Source organism: Mesoplodon mirus (assembly GCF_964341445.2).
Source record: "Mesoplodon mirus genome assembly, chromosome: 11".
Classification (NCBI taxonomy): Eukaryota; Metazoa; Chordata; class Mammalia; order Artiodactyla; family Ziphiidae; genus Mesoplodon; species Mesoplodon mirus.
Genome location: NC_138987.1, coordinates 68,222,547 through 68,248,034, shown reverse-complemented (window position 1 = coordinate 68,248,034; position 25,488 = coordinate 68,222,547). Strand labels below are relative to the sequence as shown.

General features: G+C 37.0%; 1 protein-coding gene across 1 annotated transcript in view; it reads right to left on the bottom strand.

Annotated features, from left to right (window-relative positions):
* Positions 1–25,488, bottom strand: part of MSRB3 (methionine sulfoxide reductase B3) — a 157,514-nt gene that overhangs the window by 66,334 nt on the left and 65,692 nt on the right. The window contains 1 exon segment of the mRNA XM_082636925.1: positions 6,190–6,218. Coding sequence (XP_082493051.1) covers positions 6,190–6,218 — 29 coding nt within the window.

Genomic DNA, 25,488 nt, shown 5'->3' with positions numbered 1-25,488 from the left:
ATTTAAAAACTTTCCTAATCAATATGTCCAAAAGAAAATCAAAACTGCAATTATTCAAAATACAATATTTAAAAATCTCCGGGGTTCAGTTAAAGCTTTAGTAAAGGAAAATTATAGTTATAAATGCTTTAATTCTAAATAAGAAAGAAAGAAAATACAGTTTAAGTCTATGACATAATGGTATACATGAAATCCAAGAAAACCAGTTGAAAATTATTGGAAGTAAACAGAAACTTCATTCAGATTTATCTGCTCCAGCACCTCAGTACTTAGCCAACATGTCTTGCTGCTTCCTGGTCTTTAATTTAGTTTATAAAAGGAGATGAAGGGCTATGTCCCCTCCACTTGCTTCTATACAATCCCATAAGATTGTTAGAGGAGAGACTGCCTGATTTTCCAGGCCAACCTTGAATAGGATCCAGTAAAAGAATAAATTAAAAAATAAATAAAAGTGAAGAGAATAGTATCCACAAACATTTGTCATTGTTCTCTTCTAAGTTAACCTCTCTTAATGATAATCAAATGTGAAATGTCACTCCTTATTAAAAGCTAGAGAAAAACTAAACACCAGCCATTAGCATTATTAGGCTGTTCTCTTAAAAGTGTTCTCTTTAAAGTAGAAAACAGTGATGTGGTTTGAATAAAGAAAGGAAAGGTGAATTTGTCAAAACTTAAAATATATTAGCTTATATTTAAATATCAAGAGTTCTTTAACTCACCATCTGGATCCAAATTTAACCTTGTTAGCCCTTCTCAGCTAAATATGCAAAGAAATCCATGTGAATTTGTATAATAGACCAACCAGCTGTAAGATTCTATGAGAGAATGAATTGTATCCCCCCCGTTCATAGCTATAGCCTCAGCATCTGGCACAGAGTACGCCTGATAAATGTATGCTGAATGAATGAATAGATGAACAGTCAATATTTTCTTTTTTTTAACTTATTTATTTAATTTATTTTTGGCTGCATTGGGTCTTCATTGCTGGGCTCAGGCTTTCTTTAGTTGTGGTGAGCGGGGGCTACTCCTGGTTGCAGTGCACGGGCCTCTCATTGCAGTGGCTCCTCTTGTTGTGGAGCACGGGCTCTAGGCGCGTGGGCTTCAGTATTTGTGGCACACGGGCTCAGTAGTTGTGGCGCACAGGCTTAGCTGCTCTGCGGCATGTGGGATCTTCTCAGACCAGGGTTTGAACCCGTTTCCCCTGCATTGGCAGGCGGATTCTTAACCACTGCGCCACCAGGGGAGCCCAGTATTTTCTTATTAATGAAGGATGCCCAAAGACAGATTTCAATACTCTTATAGAGATTTATATTTTATTTCCTGGTTCTTCATTGTTATGAGGACTTTAAAAATAAGAAATTTTAAAATAACAAAATTGATTTGTAGGAGGTAAAAAGTATTGTCAACATATTCTCACATTTCTAAGATCTGAAAATGTCTTCCTTATTAATATTTCTTGAGAAAGGCTTACTATGTTAGGCAGATGGTCTCATTTGCTAATAAGCTTTCAAAACTCTAGCTCTACTATGTTCGAATTCCCCATTTCCCTTCAACTTAGTGACCACCATTAACAGCCCACTCTGTTTTTCACCACCCATATGTTTTTGCCTCAAGCTTTAACTGATTATATTCTCTTAGTTCCTTACCCTGGTGTAGATTCCTTTTTAACTACAGATCTTAAAAGCGACACTAGCTGCTTTTTGTTCCTTGGAGTTTTTGAGTTGCTTTTTTTTTTTTTTTTTCCTTTCAGGATAATTATATTCTGTTGTGCCTTTTATTATCGTGTCTTTTAGGATCTCCTAACCTTGTACACTCTTGGGCTTTATTTAATAGTGAGCTCTCTCCTCCACTCTCCACACTAAACCACGCTCATTAGGTTTCTTAATCCTCCATAATTTGCTTTCATGAAATCTTATACCTTTGAGTTGCTGCGTTCTATGAGCCCATTTCCTTAGTACTGCTATTCCAAGCAGCCCAGAATCAACAAGCACTAAACATAAGCTTATTCACTTTCTCAGCCAACATGACTCTACAGAAAAAAAAAAAAAATCTTTGTTTTGAATGTTTATGGACCATGAAACTATACCATTTAACTTGGTATTTCATGTTCTCACCCAAACATTGCCTGAGAAGGTTAGGACCACAGAATTAGACTCTGGGCAGTCCTTAACATACAGTTTTTAACTTATAGGCTTCATGTTCTTCTTGGTCAGAAAACTATTCTATTTTAATAGAACAGAAATAACAATATCCTGATGTTATGTAGTGACTAGTAAATTCCAACTATATCTTTTCGTTATACCCAGAATTCAGGATACGAGAAAAACATCTTTTTTCAGTTATTCTGCGAGAGCTCTGTTTTTCCAAATGGGTTGTTTTTAAAAGACATGTACACTTCCTTGAAATTTGACTACACAGCCAACTCTGGTCTTTTCAGCAATTCATTCTTTGCTTTGTCTTCCATTCTACTCTTCACTAGCACCTTTGCTGACAGGTATGTACAGAAGGGCCAAGAGAGCATATATTTTGGGTTTTGTTTTAACTTTCAAAGGACTTTGGTTAAATTTCTAAAAACCAACAACAACACACAAAACAAAACCCAACCAACCTCAGTAGTGAGTTGAAAGAGTTAATGAAGTTTCCAAAGGTGCCCAGCTTATTCAAGCAAAGTTTACACTTCAACCGTATGCATGTTAACTTGTGATCCTCCCCATCCAGATGATAGAAAGCAAAGCCAGTAAGTTCTTTATTTAATTGGTTTGCATCCACACACTGACCTCCAGGGCTCTGTTTACATAGCCTATCATGCAATATGCTCCACAGTTCTCTCCCTCTTTCAAAAGCATGTTTCTCCTGAGATTTGATATATGGCTTTCATGTTTAATCACTACATTAAACTCAATGCTCTGCTTCCTCCAGCATCAACTAACTTCCCTTCTTGGGAGGTGGGGAGAAGAGCACAGCTTCTTGCTACTTCTGAACATAAAAGGAAGTCTGTTTTACTCTATTAGTAAAATCACCAACTACACAGGATCATAGGCAAGCAACATTAGTACATCAGCTAGGAAACAGTATTAAAATGGAACCCTTAAAACTCCTTTAGAAAGAAGGTAGGCTGATTGTTGTCAATTGATAAAGCTGAAACCTTTAGGTGATTGAGTTATAAGCCAACAGAAACGGAACTTAATCAGGCTACAACTCAGTACATAGAGGACACAGCTAGAAAGCAGTTAAAATTTTCATCAAGTTAATCTTGAGGATAGGACGATTCTGGGGTTCTCAGATTGGAATTAATTCAGCACCTTCTGATTAAAGTTTTTCTTAACCTTCATCACATGAATAGAATATTTAACATCTCTAACTGAATGTGAACATGGTAATGTCAAGATCCTTTCCATAAGAATTTATATGTGACTCAAATATCTGAAAAAAATAAAAACCTCAAAAAAAAAGATCTGTTTCAATAAATCAACACAATCTATAATTTTCAGGTTTTAAAAATCACATGAAATGTATGTATTTCACTTTAAGATAATTAAAGCAGAAAAAGAAAGCTGAAACAAATGGCAAATTATTGATAACGGTAAACTCTAGATAATGAATGTGTGGGTGCTCATTTACTACACCCTGTACTTTTATGTATAGTTGAAATTTTTCATTATAAATTTTTTTGAAACTTTAAAAAAATGCAAAAAAGTTGTTTGTGAATTTACTTTTGTAGAAAAGACTCAATACAATTTTGATAAGAAAAAAATTAAATCACTTTCTAGGTTGATCATTTTGGTATATATTCAATAGCTGACACTTTTTACCATGTGCTGACAATGAAAACTTTCCGTCCTTCCTCCTGAATCTCACTCCACAGCCTGAAACTCATTTACACAAACTGCAAATTGCAAATATGCAGTAAGCTCTGCATAAGTTGGGTTCTTTACTTGAAAAAAACATATATATATACATATATATATTTACTTTGAAATTCTTTCCTTTATGGCTAGTCATTGACCATAGTATTTATTTTTTTAAGGTTTTTTTTTTTTTTCTTAGTAAGATCAGCATCTTCCTTCATTTAAAAATTTTACTTTGTCAGGAACAATGTTACAGTTGTATACAACATTAAACAGAGCTAGTTTACTTTCTGTATTTGATGAACAATAGAGAACCTGAACCTATTAAAGTCATACATTTAATTGTTCCAATATGCTACCTCATTTCTAACCAAAATTTGCATGATATAGAATGCCAAAGAATACATTTCTAACTTCCTTTGTCACGATTCCCTCATTTGATATTAAGCTAAAAGAATTTATAAGAAAAAAGAATTACCTGATTCTTAATTTGAAACCATCTGAATTATTTCCACAACATATTTAGATTCAAAATTAAAAGAATAAATAAACTTTTAATCAGTATTCCCCATAAGATTTTTCAGAGCACAAAACTTTGTAGTTTTCAAAGACATGCAGATGTTGTCCATGAAAGACATTTTAAAAAATTAGGACTTGGAAAACATAAGAATCATGAACAAAACCTTTGGTCACAAGAGTGAAAGATGTGTGCCTATACAGATGTTATAACTATTTTCATGATAAATACTAACTCTCACTACGGGAATTTAGCAGCACACTTTAATTTGCTTTTGAAAATTTAACATAAATTTTCTAACTTTGACAACAGCTGCCTAATATTTCAGTTTTATACACTATTTCCAGGTTTTACCTCCGAAATGAACCTAGTAGACTTTTCCATTTTTAAAAGCTATATTCCAGATCCTGTAGGCTAAAACCAGTTTTTGACTTGATGTTTAAGGAATTTGATCATAACAAAGTGGATTTTTTAATAAATATTTGATGACTGACTGGCAATGGTAAAAAGATATGCAATTTTATATAAAAATTCATTCTCAATTTTTTATTTATCTCTTATTATATTTAAATATTTTAACTCTTAAAAAATGACAAAGACTTTTTACACCATTTTGAGTCACCTCCTATGAGTCAATAAAAAAGTCAAATAGTGGATACAATGCCATCATGCCTTTAGTCTCCATATCGTCAACATTGTAAACCAGAAATGTTTATCTTATGCTACCACTGTCACATGTGATTCTAAAGCCCAAGAGCACACAGAATGGAGAGATTTCTGGAATCACAGTTCTCAGATTAGGTGAAATTGTTAACTCAAATGTACAGACTTCATATTTAAAGGGTCTCACCAAGTTGGAGAAATTCAAAAGAAAGATACAGGTTTTGAAGAAGAAAAGCATGTTGGCTCCTTAACACCACTATCAAAAAGAATAGTCTTTGGTCCCTTTGTGAAATAATAAACGAAAACTTTTAAGTTAAAACATAGTGGAACTCAAACCAAAGTAAGAATGTTACTTTTAAATTCAATAAGTTATATATTTTCTGCAAACTATTTTCTCCTGAAATTGAAAATTAATGTTTATTTATCTATAACAGTTCACTAAAGGGCGTAATTCCTTCGTGCTGAACATGAGGTAGTTTTTGTGCTTTAATTGCAAACACCATCAGAAACTATGAAGCACGTACATCTCAGTGAGTGACACAAAGACACAGTCAAATGTAAGGATTATATAGCTATATTCATGCTTAATGAGAAGAAAACATCTAATGAGGCTGATACGCCACTGTTTGTGAGACTGTCTTGATAGATACAAAATAATGGCTTAAGATGACCTTCATTTTCCATCACCCACCTCCCCAACAAAACAAATTTTTAAAAATTAGTAAGTCATAGACAAATATATATTTCTATTGGCTAAAACCCTCTGCAGTTTGCTGGATTAAATGTATCTGTTACCCATATGTGATGACAAGTCACTTGCAGAGAATTTTTAAATTACCCAGGATGCTTTGTCCAGTGAGAGAATAATATTCTATTTTTAGCAATGAGTAGGTACAACCCCCTCCTTTGCTTTTAAAATGAAGCTCTGCAGATACAGAGCATTTAATACTTATTTCAGAGCTATCAAGAATCCCAATGTGAACACCACCTCAAGTTATGATTCCAAGCAGCCAACAGCCCTGCTTTGAGGTGGGGTTCATGTTTTGAAAAGAGACTGCATAGTCTGTTTAAAATCAAAATGGTTCTTGATCTGATGCATTACTCCTCAGAGAATAATGTAAATAAAATATACTCAGAATAACATTATTAATGTAAACATACCTGACCCAGAGTCAAATTTGGTTTCTGACCTGCAAAGAGAAAGAAATTTTTTATGATATAAAAATTGCTTGTTAGACAATAACTGATTTTATGAGGGGGAAAAAAGATGCAATAGTTTTAGGTTTCAGTACATGCACCAACAAGTAAGACAGCTTTTTAAGATGTAAATACATATTTATTTTAACCATTTTAAATGCATGCATAACCCTAGGTCCTCTAAACATGTACATATCCACAGAGATAGTGCAGTATGGAAAAGATATTAACTTTTTAGCTTGTTTTTGAGAGAAAGAGAATAAATTATGTTAAAAAAAAGCACCCAATCTTTACAGATTAACTTGTTTCAGTAATATAATAAAGTGATAAAAAAACTCAAATTTAAAATTATTCTCTTTACTTATTATTCAAGATTTTCAATTATTCAACAGCAAGTAATTTTTCACTAAGTTCTTCACAGAGTAAATGAACCTAGTAACCCCATACATTTAATAAGAAGGAGAAAAAAATGTGAGCCCTTGTGGGAACATTATGTTTCAGATATAGGTTAATACTGGTTGTAAATTCAGAAGCCTTTGAAGCTCTCAGTCCGGCTGTGGGAAAACTTCTGTTGGGTAATTACTCTCAAGATGCTGCTGATGTGCTGTCAAGCAGAATTAACCCTATGACTAGGCCTATCTACACAAGCTACTATAAGACAGCATTGTCTATATCTAGCTCTCAAACCAATTAGTGGGCATGCTCCAGTCGGATTTATATCACACATTAACAATCAATAGTATATATGTTCACAGCTGCCACAGCAAGAGACAAGAACCAACCAGCAGGAGTCCTGTTAAAGGATGTTACATTGACAGAGAAGATTTTTTTTTTCCTAGGGAAATGTAGTTAACTAAGTGGGAAAGGAGATTTCTTTGAAATTATGCCAGGGTACTAAAGCACTTTTGGAAGCTGTGGCTTTCTTTACCTAAATTAGCTTCAAGAGAAGTCATCAAAGGAGGAAGAGGCAAAGGATAAGCAAGAGACAGCTTCCTTTGACATAAAAATTCATTTTCTCAAGTATTCCCAAATAAAGTTTCAGCTGATGCTGAAACCAAGTCAGTAATCATAAAAACAGAAAACTGATTATTACAACCACGGTTATCAACAACCACCACTGTAATCCAGGTTCATATTAGTCTCAGACCCTGGTCCCACCATAGTCCTCATCTCAGTCCTTAGGTGTCCCTGACTCCTATTTCAGGCGCAAACCCATTTTCACTTTTTGTCCTCTCCTGTTCTGGAAAGCCTGGCCTCATGCCCTCTTCTTTGTTTCCAGCCTCCCTGAGCATAACTCTAAACGACACTTACCACGCGTTGTCCTGCTGGTTTCCTAGCCTATCTTCCCCACTGGACTGTGCCTTACTAATGTCTGTAGCCACGGCGCCTACACAGTGCCTGGTGCTTGTACTCAACACTTGTCTATAAAGGGAAACCCCTGCCTCCACAGACATCCTTATCTCCCTCTCAGCTGTATAAGAGGTGCTCTTCCTTCTGCCTGAGGGTCCCTGCATTTACATCCTAAAGTGCACTCTCTTATCTCCCCTGAAACCAGGTTGGATTAGTTACCCCTTCCTCCGGTTGTATCTTCAATATCTGCGTCTCCCCAAGTTCCTCCTCCCTTCTGTACAGAAGTGCTCCAGAATTAATTAAAACCCTCCTTCAAATCTGTGTCCTATTCTTTTCATCCCTCTTTCTTCCTGGCTTTACAAGCAAGTTTATTGAAAGGAAAGACTATATTCTATATTGCACGTCTTCCTTTCCTGACCTCCCAACATATTCACTCTTTGAACCACTACGATCTGTCCCTGCTAAGTTTTCTCAGTGGCTTCCTAATGCTAAAGCCAACAGCCCTGTTACAGTCCCTAATTTACTAAGCCTTTCTCCAACTAAAACCCTACCTGAATGTCACACTGTGACCTCAGATGCCACAAGTACTGAACTGAATTCATTTTCCTTTCCCTCAAATATAATTCTCCTGCTATAGACTCCCTATTCAGTCAGAAATTATGATGTTATTCTAGTTTTCTTCTGCACCCTCAATATCTAAGCTGTCACCCAGACCTGCTGACTCTACCACCTTCCCCTCCTCTCTATCCTCAGTCTCACCATCTTAGGCCTATCTTTGGCTCAATAATCTCATAACCCGTATCCCCCACTCCCTTCCGACCCACCCTCTAATCAGCTGCCAGATGTTTCCAAAACACTAATCCGATCACATTGTCACCACCCCAACAACTAGAGCAGAGTTCTTCCAAACTTGGGTCACAAGTTGACCCATCAGTGGATTATAAAATTAATTTAGTGGATTGCAACTAGTATTTTTTAAAAAATATGAAACAGAACAGAAAAGAAGACAGATGCATCCCATATTGAGAGTACATGCAGTTTAGAGGTGGATTAGAGGCAGGATTGGGGGGTGGGGGCGGAGAGCCAGATCACGGTAGGCCCCTCATATGCCACGCAGAGGACTGTGAACTTGGTGTCCCTAGGTAATTGGCTTTTAAACGTTTTTGTCTGTGACCCATAATAAGACATACCTTTTTACATGGTGACTTATTACCAGGCTTGGCCCTAATATTTGCAGGGCCTTGCCAAGAGGACAAATAGGGATACAATACAGCTAATTATTTAAAAGTTACAAGTCAAGGCAATAAACTATTAGAAAAGTATACTAACCTACCTTGACAGATATACCTGATAACGAAAACAATGAAAACTGTGTGTAAAACTACTGATACCAAGTAACTGAGAATAGTGCAAATTTTAAATTAATTTCGTCTTCCACTGAAAGACTTATTCAGCCTGGGGAAATTCAGGGGCAACGGCAACTAGGCCAAGTGTGAGAAGAGGAGGAGAAGCCTCCCTCAGCCTTCTCTTCCCGTGGCTATGGAATCCATAAGAGAAACACCTCCTTTCTTTTCTTCTTTATTGGGGGAGGGGCTCTTTCATTTCTGTCAGAGGCTCTGTACTCCTACCCATCCCCCATTGCCTGTCCCCACCAGCCAGGCCCCTGAGCTCCAAGTCCATCTAGACTATAACAGTCAGGCCCAAGGGCCAACCTCTGGCTTCTAGGTGCTCCCAGCTCCCCACTCTCACAGGAAGGTTTGAATTAAGATAGATAGCTAGTGGGAAGCAGCCGCATAGCACAGGGAGATCAGCTCGGTGCTTTGTGACTACCTAGAGGGGTGGGATAGGGAGGGTGGGAGGGACGGAGACGCAAGAGGGAAGAGATATGGGAACATATGAATATGTATAACTGATTCACTTTGTCATAAAGCGGAAACTAACACACACACACACACACACACACACACACACACACACACAAGAATTCTCTGACCAGGAATGTGGAAGAATAGGAAAAGCATTTTGCCCTTCCCTCTTTGTTTCCTCTTCTTTCTGCCCTCTAAACTGTAGCCTTCACTCTCACCAAATCAAACTATTGCCATGTTATTTTGTAACCAAGCAGGACCCTACGGGGCCTTCCCAGGACAGGCCTTCCCCCATATCCTCTTCTGCTTTAGCTCCACTCTGAGGTACCTAGATAATAGTATATGAGGCAAATTTCCACCAAATGGAAGAACTACTTGATGACCACGAGCACACAGCCCCAGGCCTCCTGGAGCCTAAGGACTGATCATGTTAACCCCTGTGACACCACTCTGCTGCCTCACCATCAGCCAGTCAGAGAACTGTGTGCAAGCTGATCACATACTCCTCCTCTCTTGGCCTTTAAAACCTAGAGGGGTGGGATAGGGAGGGTGGGAGGGAGATGCAAGAGGGAAGGGATATGGGGATATATGTATATGTATAGCTGATTCACTTCGTTATACAGCAGAAACTAACACAACGTTGTAAAGCAATAATACTCCAATAAAGATGTTAAAAAAAAAAGAATGCTTTGCCAAAACCCTTTGGGGAGCTGGAGGCTTTTCAGGGCATGAGCCACCTTGTCTCTTTGCATGGCCTTGCAATAAACCTTTCTCTGCTCCAAACTCCGACGTTTCAGTTTGTTTGGCCTCACTGTGTGTCCGGCACACGAACTTGTGTTAACAATTTCACAGCCTTCATCTAGTATCCTCAGCTTAGACACACTTCCCCCAGCTCATCACTGACAAACTTTGACTCCACAGACTTGCCTCAATCCTGGCAGCAACTTGCCTGGCCCCCTCGCCTCCTAGAGCTCCTTGCTCGCCTTCAGTTACTCCACAGTGTGGGCCTGGCACAGCAATCCCCACACCGTGTGGCACTGACACTAAGCCCAGCAGGGTGCATGCAAGGTATCGCCCATCTTCATGTTCCCAGCACTGGGCACAGCACCTGGTATTTAAGAGTTATTAAAAATGTGTAGCAGGACATGAACAAATGGATCTGTAAATTAACAGAGGGCCAAAAACCAGATATAATGACCAAAAGCTCTATAAAATGCCTCTTTTGAGAGATGAAAAATCATATCAGAAAACTGTTAATCCCCAGACTATCTTATCTCTTCCAGAGATAGCTGGTCAATATGTAAAATATACACAAAATGTGCAGAGAAAACATCTTCACAAACTAATTAATGACATTAGGTATCAGTTTTAAAAAAAGAATATTTTCAGAATTCTTAGACACAATACTGAATCTTCAAAAGCCACAACTAGTCTAATAATAATTAAAACATAATAATAGAAGTTAATATTGTCAGTTTTAGGGGTTGAGAAAACTGGTCCTGTGGTGTAAGTTAATTTAGATTTCTATTAAATTTTACATACACACATACATACACAGAGACACAAAGTACTCCTCTATTATACTATGGACTCTGATCATCTCTACTCATAAATCCTCTTTAAGAAAGTAAGTAAATTATAGACAGGACAAAGAAATGGCAAGTATGAAAAAAGCATTCACACAATACATATTATACAAGAAAGACAAAGAGGGATATTCATTCATTCATTCATTCCAAACACATTTCTTATGTGCTTATTTTTATTCATATACCATGCTGGATGGTAGGAATACAAAGATGCATAAAGTAAGGTTGTACGGGGTATAAGGTCCATAAATATAATTGTGTCTCCACAGACACCCATTTTACTCCTTCATTATATACTTAACATCTAAGCTTAAAGCTATTCAACCAGTTCTTTTGGCAATCACCAAAAGATGGTGAATATAGCCCAGACTGTTACTATTTTCCAATATCCATCCTCCTCTTTTTTATTTTGGAAATAGAATCTCTGAGTTTTAGATGGGCACATGGCTGCTGAGGTAAGACAATTTTTTCACAATATTTCCCACTTCTCTTGTAGCTAGTTTTGACCGTGTGACTAAGTTCTTGCCAAAAGGATGCAAGGAGAAGCATTAAGAGTTATGCCCTTGAAGCAAATGTCTGCACCCCTCCCCTTCTTCCCACTGGCTGGAATGCAGATGTGATTCCAGGAGCTGAAGCAGCCATTCTTAGATCATGAGAGAGAAGCTGATAGTAGAGCACCAGCCTTTGGCTGTTGGTACACACACACGAGTAGCACCATATCAATCCCAAACTGCTACTATGTTTAAGCCATTATTATTTTGGAGTCTTGTGAGAAGAGTTGTAACAGTAGTGCCATATTAAAAAAAGGTTTAAACTAAAACTTAAAAAATTTTAAACCTGAAAAGTTTTTATGAATTTTAAAACCATAAAGCGTAGATGTTAGGAAAATTTAAGTATCATTATTATTTTTCAAATAATTAAAATATATAACATATGTATTCTTTTGATAATAAAGTTTCAGATTTTTAAAAGAGGGCAGTTTTAGTCATTGGTTAGAGCTCTATAGTCCTGAACAAGCGTATAAAACTGCTGTTCTCTATTTATAGGAAATAACCTAGTGTTTATGAAAGTTCTATGTATATTGAAGTCAAGTTTTTAAAAATTTTATTATTTTTAAAATTTTATTGTCTCTTATGAGGAATTCACAAAGTCTCAGAGAACACTGCTTTTTTGCTTACTTTCAACTGTATTGAAAAAATTTAAATGGGACCCATATAAGTATGAACTACAGGTTAATGAAGTGAATGTTCCAAAAGGTTTCAGACAACATGTGGAACAGTGAGGGTGCTGTTCTTTTTTTTTTGGGGGGGGGGGTACGGGCCTCTTACTGTTGTGGCCTCTCCCGTTGTGGAGCACAGGCTCCGGATGCACAGGCTCAGCGGCCATGGCTCACGGGCCCAGCCGCTCCGCGGCATGTGGGATCTTCCCAGACTGGGGCACGAACCCGTGTCCCCTGCATCGGCAGGCGGACTCTCAACCACTGCACCACCAGAGAAGCCCTGTTCTTATTATTTTTAATTGATGTCAACTAAAGATTGTAGCTGCAAAAAATTATTAGAGGGAAGGAGTAGGAGGGGCAGACTGATTTTTGCCTATTAGTGTATTATATATGGCAACTCCATACCAAGGATTTTCTAGGATAATCCAAGTCAAATAACCTGTCCTGTTGTTGCCCCTAAAGTACAGAAAATTTTCAGAAATTCCAATATTTCAGGATCCTACTTATAAGTCTAAGAATTTCTTCTTACCCCTACAAGTAATTCAAAGGCTTTCATCAGACCAGAGGCTAGTAATAATGGCAGTGAATATTTATGCACCTTCTTTCAGTTACATAAACATAATACACATCCTCTCCTTGGAATGCTCTCTCTTCCTCCCCCTCACCCACTCCAGTACCCCTTAACCCCTTTGCCTACTTAACTTCTAAAACTTTCTCCATTATTAGCTTAATTATCAGTTCTTTGAAGAAGAGTAGCCAGACTAGATTAAATCCCTTGAGTTTATACTTTTATAGCACCAGTCACTCCTTTGCACTCGTCAGAGTTGTAACTCTATGTTTGTTCACGTAGTTATTTGATCATCTAAAAGAGTTCAATAATTGTGGCAGACACTATCTGTTGTGTATGTAATGGCCAGTCTCCCTTTTCTCTGATAACAGAATTGCAATTTTTGAAGGGTGTGAAAAATGTGTCCACCCTAGGAATGAATCATTATTAGGCTAAGCCACCTGTGGCATTCCTAATCTCCTTTGTCAGTGACTGGTTCAAGGACAGGGATGGAACCCCGCTCTGAGCAGTGAGAGGTACAGGGAAGTCTGCTGGGGGTACTTTTTGGGAAGGTTTTTCCTCATGAAAAGGACAGGGGTGATTTAGGGAGAAGGCCCTTTTCCTATACTCTCCCTGTTTCCTGCCTTTAAAGTTATTACATAAGGATACTTAGAACTGCTGTAGCAATCTTGTAACCATGAGGAGAAGGCCAAGAAAATAGCAGAAATGTCAACCCGGAACCCTAATTTCATTCCAATTCCAGAACAGCCTTTCTCTAGAATTCCCGCTGGGTTAGAAAGTCAAGTCTAGCATTGTTAGGCCACACTCACTTGGGTATTTCTGTTACTTTTAAACCAACATATTCTAACTGATATTGTTACCATAGCAGTACTAGGTTATGAACTATCTACTTATTGTGTTTAAAACTTAGGCCTCTATGTTATATTTTGATAATAATGATGCTATAAATACAAAAGACAGAAAAATATGCAGAAAGAAAACAAAATGAATTTAAATGTTTAAAGACATGTTAGCTACCACAACTAAAAACGAAGAAAAGATACAAATAAAAGATACACATTATCTGCCTGCTTAATTTTTTTTAACTGAAAAATATAAATTAAAAAACCAGAAATTTAGAAGTCAAGATGATAATCATTAGCAGAACAGCAGCAAAGTCTCTCCTAAGTTGCTTGAAGATATCTTACACGAGCCTGTCAATGAGAACCTTCAAGTTCAGTTAACAGGACACAGCTACAATTTTTCTTCATTTATCGACAGTGTCTTTCACTGAGCACCATAATGTACTGCAGATAACATGCCTGTATAAATTCCTGCTCCCCGTGACACAGTTCTGCTTCCACTGGTACTGTTTTTGTTTCTCCTTTAACCAGGCCCTAGCACTTCCACTGGGATCACTGCCACCCTGATAAGTTAGAGACTTTATGCAGCAGTGATATAGTCTATGAAGCACTTAATACTGAGGTAGCAATCGTGGAAAAGGCAGCCGATAGAGACAGACCAGAGCCCAGTCCCAGGTCTTCCACTTTCTACCCTGTGTGATTTTACAGAAGTTCATTACACTCTACATCTTAGTTTCACTATCTACAGAATGGGAGTAATGTTTACCTTTTAAAAGTTTTGTGTAGGTTAAGTGAGATGATACTGTAAAGTGTGTAGGTCAGGTCCTGGCATATATTAGAAGCTGAATAAAAGGTAGGTTTTATCTAAGCAATAATATTAAATAAAGTTTATGGCTACAAGTACAAGTAGCAGTATTTTAGCAAGTAAAACAAATACTACTATATTATAAAAAGAATGTATTACTCTGATTGATATCTTACTTGGGGTGCAATTTTAATACGAGTGTCAAAAAACATGCAGGAAAAAATGAGGGAACAGCAATAAAAATAACTGAAGAAACTGGAAATACTTAAGAGGGAACGCTAATGGAAAATAATATAAATGACCCAATTACACAATACAGAAAAGCAGTCTTATTTGTCCTTAAAACACAAATAAAACATTCTCTAACTAAAATAGTTGCACAGTGCACTTGAGAGCATACTGGAATAAGAATCAGGAGACCTGGATTCTAGTTCAGCAACCAGGACAAGTCATTTAACTTGTGAGCTTCATTTTTCTCATTAGTAAAATGAGACATGTGAAATAAATCAATGCTGCTCCATACAGCCTACCCCACGGAGAGGTAAGCTATCTAAATTTTTCTACAGTTCCCAAGAATAAAGAAAAGGAAAAGGGGAAAGGACAGAGCAGAGGAAAAGTGAATATGAGATGATAAAAATTGGCATCTGTAGAACTTGAACCTACAGATAAATAAGACTGAAAAAATAGGTCATTGTTAAGACCATTTTTGGCTCTCCAGGTTCTACAGTTTTCTCTAGGCCATATTGATAACTGCCTTCTTTGAATTTCAATATTATTTCCTATCTGTATGATTTATAGTACTTAATCATATGTTTCCTTTAAAATAATTTAATTGTTTCTTGTGTATATAACTCTTAGAGAGAATAAAGCTTTTAAAGTAAAGATTCTTTAGCTATTGAGAATAAATTCAAAACACTAAAGAAAACAGGGTTAAGGAGAATAGAGTATACTTTCACGTTAGGAGTTGAACTGTGTCCTCCCAAACTTCATATGCTGAAGTTGTAACCCCTAGTAACTCAGAATGTGACTGTATTTGGAAATAAGGTTTTTAAAGAAGTAATTAAGTTAAAATGAAGTCATTCAAGTGGGCCCTAATCCAATATGACTGGCGTTCTTTTGAGAAAAGGAAATTAGGACACAGACACACACAGAGGGAAGACCATGTGAGGACACAGAGAGAAGACAGCCATCCACAAGTCAAGGAGAGAGGCCTCAGAAGAACCCAACCCTCTGACACCTTGATCTCAGACTTCCAGCCTCCAGAACTGTGAGACAATAAATTTCTGTTGTTTAAGACACTGTCTATGGAAATTTGTTATGGCAGCCCTAGCAAACTGCTACATATCATTTCTTCTTCAGTCAGATATTTAGCAACCTCAGACCTCCAATAAAAGCCAAAAATCTAGAAATTAGCTGGAAATAAAAATGCCTACAGCTTTCATACACTTTAACCCATTTTAGGTACAAAATATGTTTGATTTCTCTATTCTCCCTTAATATTTTTAACCATATTCTGTCAAAGTGCTTTACCTGCATTTTGACCATTGGGTAGCTGCTTCTGCAAATTAGTAGAGACCACCAGCTGGCAAAGCATAAGATTGTGATCAATGGGCTCTTTGTATCTTCATACTGCTGTGGGAAAATGTTTCCAATGGTTTTGCTTGGTTCTTTAACACTGATGTTATATACATACTTGTCACATGCTCTCTGGGGGATGAGGCAGACTTGGGAAGTAGTAACATTTACTGCTCTACATCAGTTTTACATATAATATTTCTTTTCTTATTTTGCCTGGAAATTTTCATTTCTACTCTAGGTTGTAATCAGAAAAAGAATGAGGAATGCAAGGATTCTTCAATATACTCAAATCAATCAATGTGAAAAAACATATTAACAAATTGAAGGAGAAAAACCATATAATCATCTCAATAGATGCAGGAAAAGCTTTTGACAAAATTCAACACCCATTTATGATAAAAGCCCTCCAGAAAGTAGGCACTGAGGGAACCTACTCAACATAATAAAGGCCATATATGACAAACTCACAGCCCACATCATTCTCAATGGTGAAAAACTGAAATCATTTCCTCTAAGATCAGGAACAAGACAAGGTTGTCCACTCTCACCACTATTATTCAACATAGTTTTGGAAGTTTTAGCCACAGCAATCAGAGAAGAAAAAGAAATAAAAGGAATCCAAATCAGAAAAGAAGAAGTAAAGCTGTCACTGTTTGCAGATGACATGATATTAAACAGAGAATCCTAAAGATGCTACCAGAAAACTACTACAGCTAATCAATGAATTTGGTAAAGTAGCAGTATACAAAATTAATGCACAGAAATCACTTGCATTCCTATACACTTATGATGAAAAATCTGAAAAAGAAATTAAGGAAACACTCCCATTTATCACTGCAAGAAAAAGAATAAAATACCTACGAATAAACCTACCCAAGAAGACAAAAGACCTGTATACAGAAAACTATAAGACACTGATGAAAGAAATTAAAGATGATACAAACAGATGGAGAGATATACCATGTGCTTGGATTGGAACACTGTGAAAATGACTATACTACCCAAAGCAATCTACAGATTCAATGCAATCCTTATCAAACTACCAATGGCATTTTTCACAGAACTAGAACAAAAAATTTCACAATTTATATGGAAACACAAAAGACCCCGAATAGCCAAAGCAATCTTAAGAAAGAAAAATGGAGCTGGAGGAATCAGGCTCCCTGACTTCAGACTATACTACAAAGCCTCAGTAATCAGGACAGTATGGTACTGGCACAAAAACAGAAATATAGGTCAATGGAACAGGATAGAAAGCCCAGAGATAAACCCACGCACATATGGTTACCTTATTTTTGATAAAGGAGGCAAGAATATACAGTGGAGCAAAGACAGCCTTCTTCAATAAGTGGTGCTGGAAAACTGGACAGCTACATGTAAAAGAATGAAATTAGAACACTCCCTAACACCATACACAAAAATAAACTCAAAATGGATTCAAGACCTAAATGTAAGGCCAGACACTACAAAACTCTTAGAGGAAAACATAGGCAGAACACTCTATGACATAAATCACAGCAAGATCCTTTTTGACCCACCTCCTAGAGAAATGGAAATAAAAACAAAAATAAACAAATGGGATCTAATGAAACTTGAAAGCTTTTGCACAACGAAGGAAACCATAAACAAGATGAAAAGACAGCCCTCAGAATGGGAGAAAATATTTGCAAATGAAGCAACTGACAAAGGATTAATCTCCAAAATATACAAGCAGTTCATGCAGCTCAATATCAAAAAAACAAACAACCCAATCCAGAAATGGGCAGAAGACCTAAATAGACATTTCTCCCAAGAAGATATACAGATTGCCAACAAACACGTGAACGAATGCTACTCTTCACTGCAGCACGTGGGTTTCGCATTGCGGTGGCTTCTCTTGTTGTGGAGCATGGGCTCTAGGCACGCGGGCTTCAGCAGTTGTGGCATGCGGGCTCAGTAGTTGTGGCACATGGGCTTAGTTACTCCGTGGCATGTGGAATCTTCCCGGACCAGGGATCAAAACCCGTGTCCCCTGCATTGGCAGGCGGATTCTTAACCACTGTGCCACCAGGGAAGCCCTGGGGGAGCTATTTTAAATAAAGTGGTCAGGGATATGCTTTAGAAGGAGATGACATTTCAGCTGACACCTAAAGAATGACAAGGAGCCCACATACAATGGGGGTGCAAAATGGAATTTTTGGTGGAGATTCCAAAGGAAAGGGCCAATGCAAAAACCTAAGCTTGGCATGAAGAAGAAGAAGGAGAAGGAGGGGGAGAGAAAGAGGAAGGGGAGAAGAAGACTGGATCTAGAAAGTAGTGAATAAAAGAGAAAACAGTAAGAGAGGAAGTCAGAGAAGTAGACAAGGGCCAGATCACAACTTTAAAACCCATTGTAGGGCTTCCCTGGTGGTGCAGTGGTTAAGAATTTGCCTGCCAGTGCAGGGGACATGGGTTTGATCCCTGGTCTGGGAAGATCCCACGTGCCACGGAGCAACTAAGACTGTGCACCACAACTACTGAGCCTGCACTCTAGAGCCCGCGAGCCACAACTACTGAAGCCCGAGTGCCACAACTACTGAAGCCAGCACACCTAGAGCCCGTGCTCTGCAACAAGAGGAGCCACTGCTATGAGAAGCCCGCGCACCACAACGAAGAGTAGCCACTGCTCGCCGCAACTAGAGAAAGTCTGTGCACAGCAACGAAGACCCAAAACAGCCAAAAAATAAATTAATTAATTTAAAAAAAATAGTACCTTTACTGAGTATATGGGGGGAAATGAGAGAAGAGTAGATTTTGCTGCTTCTGAGTCATTCTACTACCACTATTTCTTGCTAATTTCTGATTTATTCTTGTGAGCTGGTAGGATCAATAAGAAAGTTTCAAGCTGTATGGTCCCACACAGGATCTCAGATTCATATAATTTTATTGTATTTTTTAATCTTAAAGATACTAAAAGCATGATTTATAATAGAAAAGTATATAACTGCCTTAAAAAGAGATGATACAAATGTCTCTTGACCTAATTTGGAGACAAAAATTCATATTAAATCACTGGTTCCTTAGGCCCAAATCAATGAGTCTGGAAGATGTATGATTATATCAAGCCTTTAAAAAGCACAGATTAGTCTGGAAATCTGTACTCTTAAATTCTCCAGATGATCTTGAGAACTACTGACCTGGATGGCATCCCTTAAAACAAAGAATATCTCTCCTATTTAAAATAACAAAGCATCCCACCTTTCTAATGATTTAAATTTGTATCTATTCGTTATTTCCAAAATAAGTTTCTGCCCAATAAAGAAGTAAAAAAATTCCCATCACAGATTGTTGTGCAACACTACTATACAGTTGTTTGTGGGAAGCACTGAACTAAGTACAAAAAAAGTGAAAATTTTGTCAGAAAAGATCCAGTCCCAGAGCAAAAAATGATACATTTGCCACTTTCTTGGTGAAATTATTAAAAACATTCGATTACACAGCTATTGTTTCTGGCCACATGAATCAAATGATAAAACCATAGATTTCATGGTTTACTCAGACTAGGCTAGCAAATTAAAAAGATTCATCACTAAAAAGATGTGTCTTGTGTGGCCAGTAAATTTACACTCCATTAAACCTCCAAGCAAAAATAATACGAAAGGCAAAGATTCAATATCAAGACGCTTTCCTTCAAATCTGGAAACCATGAACAGTTCACTAGAAGATCTGAACTTTCATTAAGTCATAGTCAAGAGCATTTATGGAGTGCTCACTATGTGCAAAGCACTCTATTTTAAGGAAGAGGTCTTGTTTAAAGTAGCCATAATTCAGCCCATAAAGCCCTTTATAGTTAAAGATCAACAGTTTGAACCTCAATCAGGAGCAAATGGGTAGCTGGTTCATACTGAAGGATGCGGGTGTAATTTGGTCAGTGCTGCTCAATTTAAGTTGAATGGGCTTTTGCAGTTTGTGTAAATTTCACCTTCTGGGTGGTCTTCCAGAGCAATCTCAAAGAGGGCACACCACAGAGGTACTGGAGTTAATTTATGCTTATGTAGACTATGAGTCATGCAACAGCCATTAACACTAGATACTTAAGTGAGCACATAGAAGTAAAACATGCAAATCTCCATCAGCATAAGGCCAACTTTCCTTAGGCTAAAAAAATTGCAACTAGAATGAACACTAAAAAACAAATCAAGACACAAATGAACAAAAGTATAGTTTGTTCCAAGTACAAGGCAAGATAATAAAGACAAAATATAAATAGCAGGGACTTCCTTGGTGGTCCAATGGTTAAGAATCTGCCTTCCAATGCAGGGGACACGGGTTTGATCCCCATTTGGGGAACTAAGATCCCACATGCTGCAGAGCAACTAAGCCTGTGAGCTGCAACTATGGAGCCCACACACCGCAACTAGAGAAGCCCATGCGCTGCAACAAAGATCCCACGTGCAGCAACTAAGTCCCGAGGCAGCCAAATAAATAAATTAATTTTTATATATATATATATATATATATATATATATATATATATATATATATATATATATATATATATAAATAGCAGAAGGAATCATAGGTTACAGCCAGCTAATCCATGATCATGAAATATAGGAATGATAAGTCAAATATAGTTACCTGTTTTGACTTAGACTCTCCTTTCCTTTGTCTACTCACTGGTAGTGGCACAATGCATTAAGTGTTCAAAGAGTGGAAACAACAGCAATGAATAAGAGCTGCCATTTATGGAACCCCTACTTCACGGCAAGCATCCTTAACACTTACACACAAGCAAAGAGCCTAGCTGATCAAAAAACTGAACATTAAAAACATATTTTGGGCTTCCCTGGTGGCGCAGTGGTTGAGAGTCTTCCTGCTAATGCAGGGGACACGGGTTCGAGCCCTGGTCTGGGAAGATCGCACATGCTGCAGAGCAACTAGGCCCATGAGCCACAACTACTGAGCCTGCGCATCTGGAGCCTGTGCTCCACAATAAGAGAGGCCGTGACAGTGAGAGGCCCGTGCACCACAATGAAGAGTGGCCCCTGCTTGCCACAACTAGAGAAAGCCCTCACACAGAAACAAAGACCCAACACAGCAAAAATAAATTTAAAAATTAATTAATAAACTCCTACCCCTAACATCTTCAAAAAAAGAAACATATCTTGTAGATGGACAATTATTAATCTAAAGAAATTTATTTTACCTATTGCCCAGAAAGGTAAGGAGAAAAGTTAATCTTCTTTTCTACAGTTTATTCTACCTGTTCTTTAAATCTCCTTCCCTCATTTCTAATACCTTAAATATATCCCACTTTACAACTTTCTTCAATTTGTCAAATAAAAAAAAATTTCCCTTGAGTTTGCTTTCCATCCAGTCATAAGGGGTTAGCCTCAAATTCCTATTTTAACTATAATGACACAACTATGATGACTGTGTTTTCTGGGATTATTCCAACTTCAAATATTTTATCACATTATCTCCACTTCAGCTTGTGGTTTGAAAACATGAGATTGTATCCTAAAATCTCCACAATCTTGTTTTCAGTACTACTTCCACCAAAATTATTCTCTAACATTGCCAAACCCAATGACTGGTTCTTATTCTTCTGAGTCTCGGCATCACTTCAGAGCCTAGTTCATCCCATCCATAATATCTATACATCCAACCTTGGCCTTCATACTAAATTTAAATATCTTCCTGTCTACTTTGGCATTTCCCGATATGTGTTATCAGTAAAGTTAGCCTCACAGTATGTTCCTCAGTTAAGAAAAGATATTGTGGTCAAAAACTTTTGGAAATGCTACGTACAACATTCTACTCCTGAAGCTCTACAATGAACATTAGTGAATTGTGCACTCCTTGATTTTTATGATGAAGCAAACATTTGACTCATTTTTACTCAGTGTTTCCCAATAAACAATCTTGTTGCATTCATCAATAGAACTCTTTATTTTATTTTTCATGGAAGACATATTAACATGTTGTGGAGCTACTATAATGTAGGAGTAGTATTCTGATGAAACAAATAATCCATAGCACATACTTTGGGGAATACTGATGTACCTGAAATTTTAGGTTAAAACCTGAAATCTATCAGGCTTCCAAAACTGAATTCATCACCTTTCCTCCCAAGCCAGGTGTTAAACATCAAATTAATCTCTAGTAACAGCTTTTTCACCAATCTCGTATTCAGACAGTTGATAAATCTTTTCAGCTCTTACTGTCTGTTGTCTGTAGTTTTTTTTCCCCTCCCTTACATCATCCTATTGACATCACCCTAAGGCAAATCTTCCTTAAGGCTCATCTAGACTAACCAATCATAAGAATTAGAGGAGAGCTTTAAAAAAAAAGGGGGGGGGGGATTCTGGGCTCCACCACAGCTTTGCTATATCAGAATTTTGAGAGCAGAGGCTTGGGGTCTGTGATTCTAATGGACAGCCAGATTTGCAAACTGCTAAAGTAGACCATGAAGGTTCCATGACTCTTTTCTGCCTAAACTAAGCATTTTCAGTTCTCTTCCCTCATCTCTTCAAGTGACATGATTTGGGGTCTCCTAACCATCAGTTGCTCTTTGTTGAATGTGGTCCATTTTGTCTGTAAACCTTTTAAAGCAAGGGTTTTATACTGAACCGCAGAGCACTCTGGATATAGTCAAGCCAACTTGTCAGAGCGTAGGACTATCAATTACCTATTGTCTCCTGGGTTTCTCTAGATCTGCCTTTATGCTGGACAAGCAAAATCATCTCCTCCCTCTTCCATCCTCTGCAGCAAATTGCTACTTGTTATGATCAACACCAATCTGCAATAACCACTAGAATGTGAATCACCCAGCAAACAGATATAACTTCCATAATTTTAACTTTTACTTACCTAAAAGACCTCTGGTCTCTGTTCTAAATAAGTGGCATGCCTCCCTTTCTCTACTGAACTTTAGCTCTGAAAACTGCAATTTATGCCAATCCTTACACTGTTTTAGAATCAAGGTTCCACATCTACAGAGTGTTTTTTCCACTTACAAAACATTTCAACATTATCTGCTTAATCCCCTCAAAACTTCTTGTGACATGGGTATTATCCTCATCTTACAAATGAGGAAATTAAGGCTCATAGAGGTTAAGTAGCTTATTCAAAATCACACGCAGTAAGTGGGGAAAGTGGTGACTTTAACCTCATGTCTTGCACCTTAATCATAGCTTTCTCCACTTTAAAATCCAAGTATAGTCACTTGGCCATCATCAGAAAATTAGCACCAATTAACACCAGCGTGTGATAGCTACCAGATGGTGAATTACTAAGCAAAAAGAACAATCAACTAGAATGGGGAGGAATTATAACATAATACAGGAGCTAAGGAGGGGTGCCTTTGGGGTCAGGCAGCCCTGAATTTGGGTCCTAGCTCCATCTCTGACTGCCATTGTTACTTTGAGTAAATTACATGTCCTTTGTGAACTTTGATTTTCTATTTAGGTTACAAAGAATAAAGGAGATAATTTTCTTTAAAGTGCTTAGCATAATGCTTGGTACATGGTAAGTCTTCATTCAATGCTTTTTTTAAAATCCCTAATTCAAACATGATAAACAGTTTATTAAACTAAGTCTGCTTGGAAATAAATACAAACCTTCTGACTTTGGGGTCCCATCCTTCATCAATTACCTCCAGATGTCTGGGAATAGGGCTATGTGAGGACTATAGGAAGACAGAAGATAGTCACAAGGAGGAATAAAATTTGAAATGATGCTTGAACTGGAGGCCAAGAGAAGGTAGGTGAATAGAAGGTTAGAGCTAAATCTAAGCTCTCAGTGGCTGCCTTCCCTGGGTTATCATCGCCATTACCGGTCACTTAGGAATGAAAGAGAGAAAAAAAAAAAAGAAGCAACAACTTAGAAGGCAGAGGGTAAAGTAGCTACTTGAGGTGTGAATAGATTATTAAATGGACAGAATTACATAATGTGGAATTACATTCCATTTCATTCTTTCAAATTATCACTGGGAAAAGGTAAATTTGGTGGTAAAAAGATAATTAATAGGGCCCTACTGTATAGCACAGGGAACTCTACTCGATACTCAGTAATGACTTATATGGGAAAAGAATCTAAAAAGAGGGGATATATGTATATGCATAACTGATTTGCTTTGCTGTACAGCAGAAACTAACACAACATTGTAAATCAACTATACTCCAATAAAAATTTAAAAAAAGAACAAAACTCACCAAGCCCATGTTCAAGAGACAGACAGAAATAAATAAATAAATAAATAAATAAATAAATAAATAGTTTAGTGTTTGTAACATTGAGTAAAGGTAATACTAATATTAAATATTTTTCTTATTACCCCCCAAAATATATGTTCATCTTTTTAAAAAAAAATTTAAAGGATAGATAAGAAAAAAAAAATCACCTACAATCCAACCACCCAGAGATAACTACTGTTAACATATGGTACATAACTTTCTAAACTGTTTTCATATATGTGGAAATACATGTATTTTACAAATACAGGGTCATATATAATTATTGTTTTGTAAACTTTTAAATTTGTTTTAAATTTCTTTCCAGATCATTAAATATTCTTTTGCAATATTATTTGAAATGCCATGTATATTTTCACTAGATAGTTTATTTAACTAGACCTCTATTTTGGATATTTAAATTATTTTTTTGCTACCATAAAAAGAGTGATTAAAAGCATTCTTGTGGCTTTATCTTTATGCATAAACATGACTTTTTAGCATAAATTCCTAGAAGTGTATTTGCTAGATTAATGGCATACAGATTTCTAAGACTTCTGACATAGCTTATTAAACTGTCCAGAAGGTTACTACCAATTCACACTCTACCCAGCAGTGCTAATTTCCCAGACCTTGACCAACACTAGATTTGATGATATTGGAAATGTTCACTAATTTGATACATAAAGAACTATTCCTCCTTTTACTTCAGTTTTTTATTACTAACTGGTGGATAGTTTTCCCCTATGCTTATTATCTACTTTTCTTATTTTGAAAAATATCTGTTTATATATCTTCTGCCCATTTTTCCAATGTTTGTCTTTCTCAGTTGATTTGAATATTTTCTGTCACATGAATTGCATATATATTTTGCCAGTTCGTTTGTTTACCAGTTTTTAAAATAGTGTTTTGATCTACAGAAATGTAAAATATTTAGGTGGTCCAACCTAATATATCTTTTCTTTTTGATTTCTTCTTTGGGAATCTTGTTTAGAAAGGCTTACCTCACCCCAATGTTATGCGAAGTTCCCACTTATATTTTCCTCTAGGACTTGTATGATCTTAATGTTAATATTTAAATTTTTTATTTAACCTAGACTTTACTGGAGTATAAGGCACTGGGTTGTAAGATATTGAGGGTGGGATCTAAATTTAGTTTTTAAATACTTTGCTGGTTGCCCCAACACTATTTATAGTATGTATTTCATTGATTCTATTGGGCACTTTTTATTTCAAACATGTTAACATCTCT